General features: G+C 49.0%; 1 protein-coding gene across 1 annotated transcript in view; it reads left to right on the top strand.

The window, feature by feature from the left end:
• Positions 1 to 13,338, top strand: part of DLST (dihydrolipoamide S-succinyltransferase) — a 92,649-nt gene extending 79,311 nt beyond the window's left edge. The window contains exons 3-16 of the mRNA XM_075753915.1: positions 1,412 to 1,445; positions 2,792 to 2,840; positions 3,901 to 3,956; positions 4,315 to 4,389; positions 4,785 to 4,840; positions 5,543 to 5,654; positions 6,176 to 6,331; positions 6,589 to 6,674; positions 7,284 to 7,381; positions 9,222 to 9,352; positions 9,930 to 10,003; positions 10,846 to 10,929; positions 11,450 to 11,617; positions 12,117 to 13,338. Coding sequence (XP_075610030.1) covers positions 1,412 to 1,445; positions 2,792 to 2,840; positions 3,901 to 3,956; positions 4,315 to 4,389; positions 4,785 to 4,840; positions 5,543 to 5,654; positions 6,176 to 6,331; positions 6,589 to 6,674; positions 7,284 to 7,381; positions 9,222 to 9,352; positions 9,930 to 10,003; positions 10,846 to 10,929; positions 11,450 to 11,617; positions 12,117 to 12,251 — 1,314 coding nt within the window. The 3' untranslated portion in view covers positions 12,252 to 13,338. The remainder of the gene's footprint in view (positions 1 to 1,411; positions 1,446 to 2,791; positions 2,841 to 3,900; positions 3,957 to 4,314; positions 4,390 to 4,784; positions 4,841 to 5,542; positions 5,655 to 6,175; positions 6,332 to 6,588; positions 6,675 to 7,283; positions 7,382 to 9,221; positions 9,353 to 9,929; positions 10,004 to 10,845; positions 10,930 to 11,449; positions 11,618 to 12,116) is intronic.
• Positions 13,339 to 15,299: the final 1,961 nt, after the last annotated feature.

Raw genomic sequence — 15,299 nt, 5'->3', positions numbered from 1 at the left:
CAGGAAAACATTAACGGGCAGAGGGGAGCTCAGGTTGCTTGATATTTTATTTGTGATTAATTTCATATTATCTGGGACACTACAGAAAGTGGGAAGAATTTGCTCGATACGGGAACTAACATATATGCTGAGGATCGCGGTGCTTTAGATGCTTGACCAAGCAGAGTTAACTTGAAGTTTGTCTTACTGATCCCAGCTTGGGGCAAGCTCTACACGAACCAGATCTGAGTTAGCAGGGGGCCAGTGCTGCACCAAGATTAAGGCTTGTACTGTTCACGATGACTGCAAAGTCTGCACAGTGCTCCCTGCTTTCCCTTCCCCAGCCAGACCTGGGGCAGGGGCTCCAGAGGGCCCTGCCGGAAGCCGGTTTTGCAGGACTGCCGGTCCAGGATCATTGGTCCCTGCAGCTGACCAGCAAACAGGATAGCTGCATGGTGCTGTGGTGGAGCTCCTGAGCTCTGCCAGACCCGGGCGGGCTGCCTGCATCCTCAGCACAGCTAATCATAACCCTGTTGAACCGTCCATCGATCATTGAGTTGACCGTGCATTAATATCCAAGAAGCCAAATCCGTTGGCAAGTTTGGATAATTAAACTGCCAAGGGGTCGATTCCAGGCCTGTTTTGTTGATATGAAGTGTTCACTGAATGTATTTTTGCATGCTGCAGCACTCAGTCCTGTAGATGGTGTGACAAGTTTAAGTATCTCTTTGGTCCTTGATCTATGTTGTCTTACTGCACACAGCTCCACAAATTATTTCGGTATTTAAGATCAGTTATATCCCCGTCCTGCTTGCTCTGGTGAAGCTGAAGTCAGGGCTTATACATGAACTTCCCTTCAGACACTGAAGATGTGAATGAAATCCATTTTTACCTCTTACCTTAGCTGCTGGATAAAGGTGCTTTGAGCTGTTGCGTAGCTGTTGTTCCAAACCAGTCAACTGCATTTTAGTCATGGTTACTGTGGTATTTTTCTATAGCTTTTAAAGAGTTCTAAGGTTCTCCAGATCTGCAGGTTTGATGCTAGGGAAGTGTATAATAACAATAGGGAAAGTTAACTGGAGTATCTTGAAACGTCTTTTGGGGAGTGTTACGCTGAGCTAGGAGTGCAGTCAATGATTACTTGGATATGAAGTGAAACATCACCAGAAGTTGGAATTCCTGGCTCACTGAAGGCAGTAGAGATTTTGCCATTGAGGGAGATTCTGACCTTCTGGAGTTCAAAGGCTCCATAGCCTTAAAACAAAGAAAAGAAACCCCAGGTGCTGCATTCCTGACGGTAGGAGTAAACATCATGGGATGTTTCTTCATCATATTGGTCCTGTCTCTGATCCACGTTTCATAGGAAAATCAAAGTCCTTCTAGGGTGAGTCTGTCTTTTTGCAATACTGATAGTTCCTCTTCTCTCTAACAGGGGAACTGTACTCTGGCAAGATGCTCTCTGTCTGGTGAGTCTTACGCTTTTATTTCATTTCGAAGTACCTAGACAGAACAGAGCTGATGATGGAAATTGGTAATAGGTTTGATTGGGGTTTATTTCTGTTAATCATGTAATGAATAAACAGTTGGTGAAATGAGCTGTATTTCCATGTGAGTACCTCCCTTGCCTAATGTACATGTTGCCTGATCCATTCGGCTCTGGTGAAGATTTCACAGCAGCAGCCCAGTGTATTTCAAGTGTTGCAGTGCTTGAAACACATGCTGTTGCAGAGCCTAGCTCTCTAATAAACTCCTTTGAAAATGATGGGTGAATGTTAAGTGACATGTCAAATCTAGTATGCCTATGAACTCCTCTTCAGTGCTTAAACTGGATTTTCCCAGAGCTCTGTTTTTTCTAGCTGTACTGTGTTTATATAGCATTACATTACTCACTTCTGATTTCACTTTGAGAAAACAGTTAAATCTGCTTACCTTTTCTGGTTTCTAGAGTTCTAGTATCAGCTCTTTAGTAGGGGATGTTGTCAAAATTGTATCGCATTTTTTAAAAATCAAGTGGGGAAATGGTTCTTCCTTCTGGCATTGTGCAATTGAGATAATTATGTTCTCCAGTTGCTATGCTGACTCTCTTTAAGATCAGTCTGGAAAATTGCCCAGTGCCCTGAAAGACACAAAGGACAGGAGTTCAGTTTGTAATAAAAATTGCAGTGTCAGGGCATGTGAGCAGCATGGGAAGGGGACGGTGGGGTCTGTGAAACTGAGAAGCTATGCAAGTACCTCCCCACTGTGAGTTTTGGAAATGAAGTGTTCTTGGGACAGGGGGTGGACAGAGAAGAGGCATGATGATGGCTTGCTACTCTGCCCTGTACCCTGTTTTCATTCTTTTTTATCTCCTTACCTGTCCATGCAACTGTGAGGCTTCCTGGAGGTGCCTCTTAGGGGACTGATGCCTTGCTCCTATTAGGAACCTCTTGGTATTGGTGAGGGTAACTCAGCAGCAACTGAGGTTTTAGCAGTCCTGATGGTGTCCCTCATAGCTGTTTCCTGGTTTTGTTTTGACTGGGGTAGCTGCTGCTTTGTTTGCCCTTTTCAAAGTTATCCTTATTAGCTTGGAGGTCAAGATACAACTTTTTCTCATCTCTGTAAATCTAGATGAAGACTAGACCACTGTTTTTGGCAAGTTCTGGGCAGGTTTGATGGCACTGAGGTGCCTCTCCATGGCTGTATTCCCCACTTAGTCCCGAGCTTCTTTCAGGGTGGACAGTGGTGTCCTCTGCACTCTTTTACTTGACAGGGACACTTGAGGGCTGGACGGTTGGATAACGTTCCTGTGGGGTAACACCATTCTCATTCACAGGTGTGGCTGGGAGCCAGGGACTGGCTTACACCAACAGCAGGAAGCTTGTGTAAGTATCCCCAGGAAAGCTGTGATGTGGAGAGGCTGGGGCTGCTCTAGCCCTGATAAGATTTGCGGGCTGGGAGGCAGAATATGGTTGGCTGTCATAAAAATCCCTCTGCGCATTGTAGGAGTGTGGAACTAGCCCTAACAAAATCTAGGTTTTGCAGGTCAGGAACTGTGGCATACTTAAAGAAAATAAGCTTTGTTTGGAACTAAATACCAAGGCAGGGAAGGGACAGAAATGAGGAGACTGGTGATAAATGGATCTCTACCCTTTGATTATCTGACTAGAAGTCTTGTTTGCTCTATGGTGGCCTCCTGGTCGGATTTCTGTCAGGAGAAGTGGGGTTGTTCAGGGAGCTGTTGTTCATATGGCAAGGTTTGCATTGCTGAGGTGGTCTTGTAAAAATGTATTTGGGGAAATAACCTTAAGAGTGCGTCCAGAAAAGCGTGAAATGCTGGTCTGTTTGCACCGAGTAGCCTGTGTCAGAGGAAATGCTAAAGCACATTTGCTTCAGGTTTCCACATGTGGTTTCAGTAGGTATAAAAAGAACATCTTTTGGAATGCTTGGGATTGCCAGCTCCCTGTGAAGGGCCATGGTGGAGAGAAGTAGCTGTCTCTTGGATGTGTTGCCATAGGCAATTTATGGTGCTTTCTCTTTTTTTGGAGCAATCTGGCAACCTCTAGAGAGAGGACAATCCTGATTTGGACGTAGAAAATGTCTACTGTGCTAGTCTTGAGCATAGGGTAGGCTAGCTAGGTCAGTCTTTTATCAGTATTTAAACCACAGGGGTTCTGTTGGATTGTGTCCCTAAATTAAAACTCCATAAATGTCAGTTCCGCTCAGTTTCGGAGAGCACTAGTGATGGTAAGCTGTAATGTTTCCTTTCTTAGTGGGATTGTTGCAGCTTGAGCAGTAAGTAGGAGTCCCTTGGAACAAGTGCATCAGAACAGCTGAGCAGCCTTTTGAATCAGTTAAGCAAATGTAAATTCTGTACTTGAGCTTGGTGCTGGCAGCCTCCACAGGAACATGCTTCAGTGTTCATATTTTTCTCTCTTTCTGCAGAGTAAATAGCTCCAGTGTCTTCACTGTCCGTTACTTCAGAACCACTGCAGTACATAGTAAGTAAAAAGTCAGGAGTCAGTGGGATGGCTCTTGTGCTACCTGTTGCTGTCCTGACAACAGCTGAAGCTACCTCTTCCATCCTTGGTCTAGGGCCACTGCTGTCCACCTCAATGGATGTCTGAGGGTTTGTGTCCCAAGCCTTAAAGATTTTGTCTGGCATTTCTGTCACAATGTGACTTTCAGTCAGATGGGAATTTCAGTGTTGTTTAAATGTTAATCAGTGTTGAAGCAAGAAGGCTGACATTTGATGTCTGTTGACCCTACCCCCTCTAGCAGAGTCCTGATGACAAGAATGAAGCAATGCCATAAGTTTTGAGCTGTGAATGAGTTCAAGTCTGTCTGTCTTTCTCACAGGGGATGACGTGGTTACGGTGAACACACCAGCCTTTGCAGAGTCAGTCACAGAAGGAGATGTCAGGTGGGAGAAAGGTAAGCTATTGCCTCTTCCCTGAAATTCTCAGTGCTGTTGCTGCTGCACTGGACAGCTCTGGGATGGATTGTAGTTCACTGGCTGGCAGCCTGCTCTGTGCCTTTCAGTCTGTGACAAATGAGACAGTTAATTGCAGTTCTCCTAAGGGATAAGGATTGCAGTTACTGCCTTGGCATCTCTCTGTCATGAGTGATGTTGGGTGAAGGGTGATGTCTAAACTGGAATCAGACTCTGACTGTGCAGTAGATTGATTGTTTGAGCTAAACTTCTCTTTAGAAATTGTGGAGAACTGGGGTGAGAAAATTCTGGGTGAGTGGGGGAGACTGCTGTGGGTTAAGAGGGGAGGCTGGAGCACATCTCCCTCCTCACAGTCGTCTTCATATCTATCATTCAGCTGTTGGAGACACGGTGGCGGAAGATGAAGTGGTGTGTGAGATTGAAACAGACAAGGTAGGAGTTTTCTGGACCAAAACTTTTTCTAGTTCTGTAGTGGGTAGCCTGTATGGCTCCTCTCCCACTAAGAGCTTCTAGAGCCTGAGGGCCCTGCCTGTGTCTCCTGCTCCATTCATGGAGGAAAGCTTTTCTCATCTAAGCTGGCTGTGCCTTAAGTGAGAATTTCTTGATAACTCCTCCTTCCTCAGACATTGATTAAGCATCAGTGGTGGTAATGTTTGTTGGAGCTGCAATTCCACTCCTCCTTCAAATTTTGCTGCTCTAAGCTTTGAAACCTGTTTGTGTTTAAAGAGAGGAGAAATCTGCGGAGCCATAGGGCATCTTCAGATTGTTTTAAATTTAGCCTTTAAGTTTACTCACTGCTTAAAGGACTCTTAAGCTTTGAAGTTCTTGTTAAAGCTCCCTGCCAAGTTCTGCTTCCGATGTTGCTGTCAGGAAGATGCTGGTAGCAGGTCAATTCTTGATTGTACCCTGGAGCAGGAAGTTCAGACTATACGTTACACTGCCAGCATCTCCTAAAACTTCTAAGTATTGACACAGAATCCTGGTGGAGGGTGTGAAAACTGGCACAAATGGTGCGAGACGGAGCCACTGTCTGTGCCAAATTACAATGTGTATCTGTGCATATTGGCATCTTCTCTTGGGCACTTGTTCGCCATCCAACATTTGGGGGAATTTCACTGATTTTCCTTTTTGCAGACATCAGTGCAAGTTCCAGCCCCAGCAGCTGGTGTTATTGAAGCCCTTCTGGTACCCGATGGTGGCAAAGTGGAAGGGGGGACACCTCTGTTCAAACTCAGGAAAACTGGAGGTGAGTCAGGCGTGTATAACTTGCAAAGGTCTTTCTGTTTCCCCCAGTCTTTTTCTGAAGATGGAGGCAAGGCATTTAGAGGGATCCTGAGAGAGGTGAAATGTTTCCTCCACCTGCGTCTGTAGCTGGTGGAAAATACTCCAGTGGGGTATTGGAGACAACAAATTCTGTTGTCCATTAGAAAAGCATAGTTTTAGTCCTTCTGAGAGGGGAACTTTTCCTTTTGCTCCCTCCAAAAGAGACTGCAGCTCTAATCTAAAATTAGTTGAGAACCCCCCTGATATAAGTCCCTTCTCCACCCTCTTCTCTTTAGCATCCAGTCTCCTGCACAGTGAGGAGAGCTAGGGTGTCGATGAGTAAAATGCTTTCACCATGGGATCCTCCTGTGGTGGCTCCTATTGGTTCAGTCGTGCTGAGGACATAAAGGCACTCTGCCAGAGGGTTAACTTCTATCAGGTTGGTTGGACTCGGAGATCCCTGACAATGGGTTGCCCTTACCATGGTTCTTCCTTGTCTTTAAGCTGCTCCTGCCAAGGCCAAACCAGCAGCAGCCCCTCCTCCTCCTGCAGCCCCTGAACCTGTAGCTGCGGCTGCTCCTCCTCCTGCTGCAGCACCAATTCCCACTACAATGCCACCAGTGCCGCCTGTGTCAGCTCAGCCCATTGACAGCAAACCAGGTGAGGCAACAACTGTTTTCTCCTATTCTCTTCCTTGGGGAGAGCGCGTAAGGTTAAAAACGGCAAACAGCTTGGCGTTTATGGTGAAGGCCTCCCCGCCTTATTGCCCTCAGCTATTCCTGGTACCTGCGCAGCCCAATTCAAGGCTGTTTCCGTGCTGCGTTGCTTGAGCAAGGAGCTCAAACGGGCTTTCTACTTCAGGGCGTTGCAATGAAGCCCTGGCTTCCCTTTTTGACTGATGTGTTCTTTACCCTCAGTGTCTGCAGTGAAGCCGGCTGCAGCCGCAGCAGCAGCCCCTCCTGGGGAGGCAGTGCCCAGCAAAGGTGCCAGATCAGAGCATAGGGTAAGCTGCGGGGATAGGGGCCTTGCCAGCACTTCTGTTGCTGGGTGACAACTTGTTCTGGCATAAGCTTTGAGCTTTCTGGATGTGTCAATATCTACCTGTTCACACCCAGCTCGGTGGGGCTGTGACAGACGGGGACTGCTCTACTTGAGGGCACTGCTTAGGGTTGGAGTGGAGGAAAAGCCAGCTCCAATCTGACACAGGTCTTTTCTAGGCAAAAGTCTTGTCTTGAACTCTCCTGACCGAGCACAGAAGGCTCAGTGTGATCTGCTTGGTCTGTCCACAAGCCCTCCACAGAAGACTGAGGCTGGCACACCTGCCTTGTGCGTTCTTAAGAGAACATGGTTGAGCAGCCTGCTTTCTTAGCAGTCTCGCTCTTTGCACATTAGCCTCATGCTGGAAACTGTGTGTTGAGCTGGTCAGCTCCATAGTGAAATCAACTCCTCAGCCTGTCACGCTCCTCATGGAGATCTGGAGTGAAAACCTTGGCCCTAGGCATCCACTACTAGTCAACTAGATGGCAAGAAGAACGGTCTTTTGAGTTTCTTCTGCATTTTGCCCCTTGGATGAACTTGAGGCAGCTTCTGCTTATATCTTTTTAATTTTCAGGTGAAAATGAATAGGATGCGTCAGCGTATTGCTCAGCGGCTGAAAGAAGCTCAGAATACTTGTGCCATGCTGACCACTTTCAATGAGATTGATATGAGGTGAGGAGCAGACCTCTTTTTCCCCTTTACAAGGCAAAATAGATGCAGGCAATCATCTTTAAATAGCAGCCAAGACCTTGCTGATTCTCTTTGGAGAGATTGGCAACACATCTTTTGGGACCTCTTAGGTGTGTACCACCATCTGCTCAGCTTCATCAGGGCGATGGTGGTGGTGTGGTGTGAGGGGTACATAGCTTCCTGACGTCCTGTCGTTCCTTGGGAGTCATCTGCTGCTTGTAAAAGGGGCAACCTGGTTCCTCATCTGTGTGGTTCTTGGTTGAGGAGTGGTAGATGTTGAGCACGAGAGCAGGAGTGACTAGTGTCACATGTATAGCGGCATTAGATGGAGCATCTGCTTTCTGCTACCCTGCCAGGTTACTGCTGTTGGAGGTGGGCATATTTAGCTTCCATGAGGTGGTTCCCCAGGGCTCATCAGCCTTTCAGGTGAGCAGTACATAGGCCTGAGGCCCCTGCTCTCAGATGCTGCAGCTTTCCAGAGAGGGACTAAAATCCTTCCCCATCCCCTCTGGGCAGGTGGGGGTCTCCTGACTCAAGTGCTTGCAGGGACTGAGCGCACTAATGGCTTTGGAAGGTGGACAGCTTATGTTACAGTGCATTAAGGGGAAATTGTGCCCAAATCAAATTGCCTTTTGAAATCCTATTCTGCTCCTTAAGACAAAACATGTAAATATTTGGGTCTCAGAACAATAAGGTTGGCAAAATAGTCTTGATTGGAGGGGAAGTGCTGCAGCTTTATCTCCTCTCAGAGGCTCGTTGAGGTGTCGCTTTACGCTGGCCTCAGGCTCTTATTGCATCTGGTAATCTGGTTTGGATTGATTGCTGTGAGGTTGACTGGTGAGGGCCTGTGCTGGGGCCTCCTGCTTCCCACGGGGGGTCAATGTCTGAAAGGAGGAAGCCATAATGAGCCAGTTTCATAGCAAACCTCGTCCTCATTGCTGCAGTCCTTGTGTCTTGGGAGGCACTAATGTCTTTGGGCGGTAATCCTAGCCCTAAACAAGGTTAGATGCAGGAAAACAAACACTCTAAACCATGGAGGGAGACCCCTGTCCCTTGCTGAAACTGTCTCTTCAAAGACTCAAGGTCTCTGGAGGGGGAGGGATGGACCGTGCAATTCCACAGCATCTGGTATTAGCCTGGAATAGGCAGAGCTTGTAGCCACAGCTTGGTTGATTTTTTTGTAAATGGCCTCTGTTCTGATAAATAGAAGCAGTGGGGAAACTGATTAGTCTGGTTGAGGGAGGGCTGTGGGTGGGCTGGCACCCACTGTCATAGCACCTGGGAAGCTTTCTTTCATATTCACTCAACTCCCAAAGCCAAAGAGTTGGGTACGGAGGCATTGATGTGCTGGTTGAAGTCTTTTGCCTTGATCACCATGTGCATCTCTTCTGCTCTTGGCATTTCCTGCTTTTTCACCCTTCCAGGGCTGGCCCAGCCACACCTGTAGCTGCTGCCTGCGGTGCCGCACTGGTATTGGCAGTGGTGTCTCCAGAGAATTGGCAGCAACATCAGGCCTAAGCAGGAAAATACACCGTGCTCCATCTTGCTTTTGTGCTTGGCAGTGTGGGCCAAGCAGATTAACCCTGTCCTGTTGAGTTTGTGGTCCAGGACCAGTGCCTGTTAGATACTTTGGTGAGGTCCTTAGAGCCACCCTCAACCCGTTTTACCTGTGACATTTGAAGGATTTTTCAGCAGACTGGGGGTTTGCCAGTTGGTGGTGCAGGTTTGCAGTCCTTGGAGCTGGCACTGAAATCTGTGACGGAGTGAGGGAACACTGTTTTCTTGGACTCTGTGCTGACCAGCATTATCATGTGTTTTGTAGCAACATCCGGGAGATGAGAGCCGTACACAAGGATCCCTTCCTGAAAAAGCACAACCTGAAGCTAGGTTTCATGTCAGCTTTTGTGAAAGCTGCGGCTTTTGCTCTGCAGGACCAGCCCGTTGTGAATGCAGGTGAGTGGTGACCCTTGCTGGCGAGTTGCACATCTCACCAGTGAACGTGGCAGACTGGGGGAAAGCAGGTGGCTAAGTCCGTGGCAGGGCTAGTAGCTTGGGCAAGCAAGTCAAATATGCAGAAAAAGGGGAGACAATCCTACATGCTGCAGCTGATTTTGCTGATGCCACTTACATAGGTAGAGGACAGCTTGCCAAGAAGGGCTCTATTAGGAGGGGGTTGCCAGGAGTGGGGCTGGGGCCACGCGTAGCCAGCCTGCAGAGGGAAGAGCCTGCTGGTTAGCATGGAGGTAGCTGCTGCAGGTGCCGTGTGGTTCCTGGGAGGGTGTCAGAGAGGCTTGCTCAGACCCAGAAGAGGAGAACAACCAAGGGGATGTCTGAGGGGGACTGGCCTACCTGGACTGTGTTTCTGTCTATTCTGATGCTTCTCCCACAGGTGCAACGAGGGCTCATTCTTCTCTGGAGTTACGTTTAAGCTAGAGATGAGCAAGTTGTTGTAATTTTGTGGCTACTTCTGGCCTCTTGAGCCCTTGATCTTGGGTACTGCGTGTGTAACACAGCTTTTTTCTCCTCCTAGTGATTGATGACACGACCAAAGAGATTGTGTACAGGGACTATGTGGACATCAGTGTCGCTGTAGCAACTCCTCGGGTAGGTACCTGGGATGCTTTGGCCATGGTTCCTGCAGCCTTGGGTCTGGGATGATTGTATACTTTGAACCAGCTCAGCTTTGAGCTCCTCTGCAGCGGAAACTTACTGATGAGACTGATCTTCTAAATGAGGCATCTGATGCATTGTGGACTGCTGAGATGGGTTTTGGGGGAAGATGAAGGACCAAGAATACTCTGCCACTGTACTAGGAGATGTAGTAACAAGGTCAATACAGATGGTGGTGGTTAATGAGTAGGGCTGAGTTAGGGAAACCCTTTTTTTCGTGGACCTATGAGGATATGGCATAGAAAGCGAAAGCTTTGCATGTCCTGTCCTTTGGCTAACGCTGCTGTGCTGTCCCACCATTTCTGTAAATCACATTGCTGCTTTAAAGAGATATTCCTGTCCAGGGAGAGCATGAGATGGAGATACAGATGTTGAATTAGTTGGCTCTAATTCAGTTCTGTCACTGCTCCCAAAGCCTAGGGGAGGTCCAGCACAAAGGGATTCTGCTCTTCTCACCTAGAAAGAGCTCTGCCCGGCTCTGCCCAGGGCCTCACCTGCTTTTATGGATGTGGAGCTGGATCCAGTCAGGCTTGGTTGATTTTATGAGACGGGCTTACTAAAACCAAAAAATGTCTCATTTACAGCGCCAGCCCTTGGTGTGTGTCATGCCAGGTTTCCCGGCAGGCTGCCAGGGTGTGAGGCAGCTCTGCCAACCACCTGCTGTGGGCCGAGGAGGAGGCAGGAACTCTGCTGGGCTGAAGCCAGGTTCCTGCCCGATAACAGTTACGTGTGTTGCTGCGGTGAATTTGTTGATCGTGCACTTTGCTTCTCCCTAGGGTCTTGTGGTCCCCGTCATTAGGAATGTAGAAAATATGAATTTTGCTGACATAGAGCGTGCTATCTATGAGTTGGGGGAGAAGGTAAGCAAAATTGGAGGTTTTTCTGAAAAGGATTGGGAGGAATGGGAAGAATTGGGAGTGCTGGATAGGCGTGAATTGATTCAGTCCGTCTGACCTCTAACACACTGAGTCATGCTGTGGGGAGTGATCCAGTTACAGCTGTGGCTGTGCCCCTGCCTTATGGGACAGGCCTATCTATTTGTTGCCGTTCCAGAAGACCACAAACCATGCTTTAGTGACGTCGTGTGTCTTCATCTTTGTCTTTAGAGGCCAAGGCTGAACCGCCCTGGGGTAGAAGTCCCAGTGTCCATCTCCTGCAAAGGCAGGAATTGGAAGCGAAGGCAAGGGAATCCTTCACCAAAGCCAGTAAACATTTGGATCTAAAGACAGGATGCATTTTCAAGTAATTCGTGCTGGTTTTCAGCTGAACAGTGAAGCTCTTGCCATCTGTATTTGTTTCTGGAGAGGCTGAACATCCAAACCTTTGTCCTTTGCCTTCTGTGATCTATGTGGCTTTCTAAGACCTTACTTTCTCTTCTAGGCACGGAAGAATGAACTGGCCATTGAAGACATGGATGGTGGCACTTTCACGATCAGCAACGGAGGGGTTTTTGGGTCACTCTTTGGGACACCTATCATCAACCCACCACAGTCTGCCATCTTAGGCATGCATGCCATCTTCGACAGGCCTGTGGCTGTGGGAGGCAAAGTAGGTGGAGTTGCACAGGGGGTTTCAGTGAACAAAGGGGAGGGCTCAGTGGGATGAGGACCATAGCCCACAAGCTTTTTCTAGGGGGTTGGTGTCAAGTTCTAAAAGTCTTTACTGTGAAAGAGGAGCAGAGACTAATGGGTGACGGGCAGCTTTGCTAGCACTGGTACTTCCCTGAGGTGTGGAAGGGGTCTTGTCCTATCTATGAGGGGGAGAACTGGATAATCTGCTTTGGTGTGGGGAGGAGTAGGAGGCTGTAGCCTTTGTGATAGAGAACAGCTGCAGAAAGGGACCTAGTTTTGTGTGGTGCGGATCCAGCCTGGGTGGTGATCAGTGCTTGGGTGGGTAGGTAATCCTGCCAGGCAGGACACATCCAAGAGGGCCTAAGCCCTGGATTCAGGATAGGAAAAAGCCAGGTCTTCCCCGAATTCGCAGGAGGGCATCATGCAGGCAGCAGGGGTGAGCTCGCTAATGCCTGTCTTTTATTCTTCCCCTTCAGATCGAGGTGCGGCCCATGATGTACGTAGCGTTGACATACGATCACCGACTGATTGACGGCAGAGAGGCAGTGACTTTCCTGCGCAAGATCAAGGCAGCGGTGGAGGATCCCCGCGTGCTGCTGCTCGACCTGTAGAGCAGCCACACCCCCACACAACCCACCCAGGGCAGGGCCGCAGCACCAGCAGGAGCGACACAGGGCATTCAGGAACTGGCAGGGGTCATTCCAGTCTCCCTCCCTCTGCTGTGATCAGAGCTTTCCCGGAGGGAATTGTGGGGATAGCTCCTACCTCCTTTCCTGTTCTGTTTAACGAAGGTTCACTTTCTCACAAGGATTGCTATGCAGTGGGCCAACCACTGAATGGCACTGCCTTTCCAGAGCCGTCTATATGGCATCCTCTCACTCACAGCACCAAACTCTCACCTCTAGTTTGTCCTGTACCACTGGAAACTGCTTGCTGCTCCTGTGCTAGGGTACCCTTCCCTGCTGCTCCACAGCAGGTTCAGCTTTATTTCCTAGCACTGAGGTTCTTGGGAGGGAGAGGAGAGGAAAGGCTACTGTTGTGTCCCTGTTTTGCTTGAAAATATTTCATGCTCGTCTGCCTTGCAAGGGCAGTCTGGGGACCCCCAGGCTGCTTGCAGCATAGGTTTTGATCAGAGCAGGGCTTGAGGTAGGCTTCATGCCTCTGGCAGTGCCCTAGTTACACTCCCTCCACGGCCAGGAACGCAGCAGCAGCAGCTCCCCTGCTTTCCCTTGGAGATCCTTTGTCTCTCTCCAGCCTGGTCACTGTGGTGTGAATGTTCGTGTCCAGGTGGGCAGAGCCTGTGACCTCTGTGGAGGTAGCACTGTTCCTGGGGGTACAACCCTTTCACCATTACATGCCCAACACAGGGGGGTAAGAACCAGCCCCCAGCAGCTGTCCTGGAATCACAGCTCACTGACGGTGGATCCGACTGCTGGCTTCCTGCGTGCGAGGCCTTGGCGTGCTACCAGCAGAGACAGCTGGGGAGGGCCAGCTCTTTAAGTGTAATGTATATCCCAGCCCAAGGCTGCTGGTTTTGGGGGGAGGGGGGCAGTCCTTAATCTGATAGCGCACACATATATTGGGGAGTGAGGGGGTTGCTAGTGCCTGCAGAGTCTATTACTCTTACCCTCTACACAGAACTTGTAACTAAAATATTTAACACAGCGGATTTTAAATGAAATAAAACTGGGCAATGACTGCGAGGTGGGGTGTGTTTGAGGGGGTGAGCAGCAGCTCCTGGGTGAGGACTCTGGCATCAGCAGCATCCCTAGAGTTGTGTAAGAAGCCTCTTACCTGGTGGTGAGAGAAAAGGGAATGGGAGCTGGGCCTGTCCCTGGTGGTACTAAATGATGCCTCTCTGGCTGTGAACTCTGTCCTTAAAAACTCTTTGGCACTGAATTGGCTCTCCCCAGCAATTATGAGGTTTTCAGGGCTGGAAATCATCCTTTTCTTGGTCTAGCAACAGAACTGTTGAGAAGGCAAGGAAATCCCAGTGTTTGCAAAATGGTGTGATGGCCAAGAGGGAGAACTGGGACAGGTTCTTAAAGTACAGGTGTGGAGCCAGGTTGGTTTTCCCTGCTACAACGGGGGAGCGTTGTAAATCATGCAAGTTTGAAAAAGGCTGTTAAGGGTTGCAGAGGCAGAAAGGAGACAAGATCAAAGAACAACTGTAAAGCAAAAGCTGTCTGTTTTGTGGTGCTGAGAGTATTTCCCTGAGGAGCTGTCCCTGTTGGAACAACATGAAATTGTTCCTAGATCATGGTAGGGTTTTTCCAGCTCTGACATCAACTTCAGAGAATGGGTTGCCCTTCCTGACTACGAGTGAAGGCAGCAGCCCCTTTTAACAGAAAACGATTGCACTCACAGCTGTTGTGCTGACAAAAGGGAAAGCAGTTCCTAGTACTGGTTCCTACGGCTTCCTGGCAGCTATGGACAAACCTGGGTGTGGAGCCAGCTTTCCTCTGACTGTCCCTGGCTGAAGTAGAAGATTAGGAGGTGAGAGAGGAAAAACCTTTTCCCTATGCTGGAAAGGAAGGGAAAAGAGTCTAGTTGCTCTTGTACAAATAAATAGAGTGACAGAGAAGGTTCTGTTTAAAAAAATGCTGCTAGCACCGAGTCCCCAGCCTGGTTTAGGATACAGAGGGCCCACCTTGACTTTGTACATGAGCCTGGAGAAGAGCAATGCTTGTATTCTGTCTGGAGCTGCAATAAATGAGGCCTTTGAACTACCCAGGGGGTGAATGTACAGTCAAGCTGTTAAAATGATGTAGCCTAGCAAACTCCTTTATTTGATCTGCTTGCTGTAGGAGGGTCATTTAGCTGCTGTGCTTGAAGCTTCCTTTTTTGACCCTCCTGGGTGATGCCCAGGGGACTTTGTTGCAAGAAGTTGTGCTATGGCTTCGGCCACTGAATCACAGGACAAGGATGCTGGTGGCCAAGCAGGGAGCCTGCTGCTGGAGGGTTCAGCCAGTGCAGCCTGCCCTAGAGAGGAAAAGCCCCAGGCTTAGCTGCCACTGCTCTCTGGCCTGCTTTGGCATTTGTGGTCAGCTGCTTGGTTAGTCCTCTTGCTTCTGCACAGCCTTCCAGGTGTCTCCTGCCTTTGCTGGGGTGGGAGAGGAGTTTGTCCCAGGCTCTGCTTCCCTCTGGTGGACAAGCTCTCCTGCTGCTGCCCAGGAGACAGGCTGAGTCGGCAAGGAGCAGGGTCTTACTGCTGGTAACAAGCAGGAGCTGGAACCAGCTAGCCACAGAAAAGTTTCACTAGTGCCAGTAGTTCCTTATTCTCAGGGATGAGTGAGCAATGGGAGGGAGTGCTGGGAGAAGTGGGCCAAAAATCTACTGCTGCCATTGCTAGCTGGTCCTTCAGCCTGTGGCTTTGACTTGCACAAATGAGCACAGCAGCTCCTGGTTTGGGCTGTTAGCAGACACATGTTCACACTTCTTTAATCCTGGCTTGTATTTACTCTTAGCATCTTACATCAGTGCTGGTTCTCACAGTTCATCCCTTTAAACCCTCATTTGTTCTACCAGGCATGTCCATGCTCAGAGCACAGCAACAAGGCTACTGTCCTGCCAGCGGAGAGGAGCACCCAGGCATGGGGGGGTGGGGGCTGGACCCAGAATCGGTAATGACAACAAAAGGCAAGGCTGGAAGAAAACAC

This window comes from Balearica regulorum, chromosome 5 (genome assembly GCF_011004875.1).
Source record: "Balearica regulorum gibbericeps isolate bBalReg1 chromosome 5, bBalReg1.pri, whole genome shotgun sequence".
Classification (NCBI taxonomy): domain Eukaryota; kingdom Metazoa; phylum Chordata; class Aves; order Gruiformes; family Gruidae; genus Balearica; species Balearica regulorum.
This window is presented reverse-complemented; position numbering and strand designations above follow the sequence as displayed.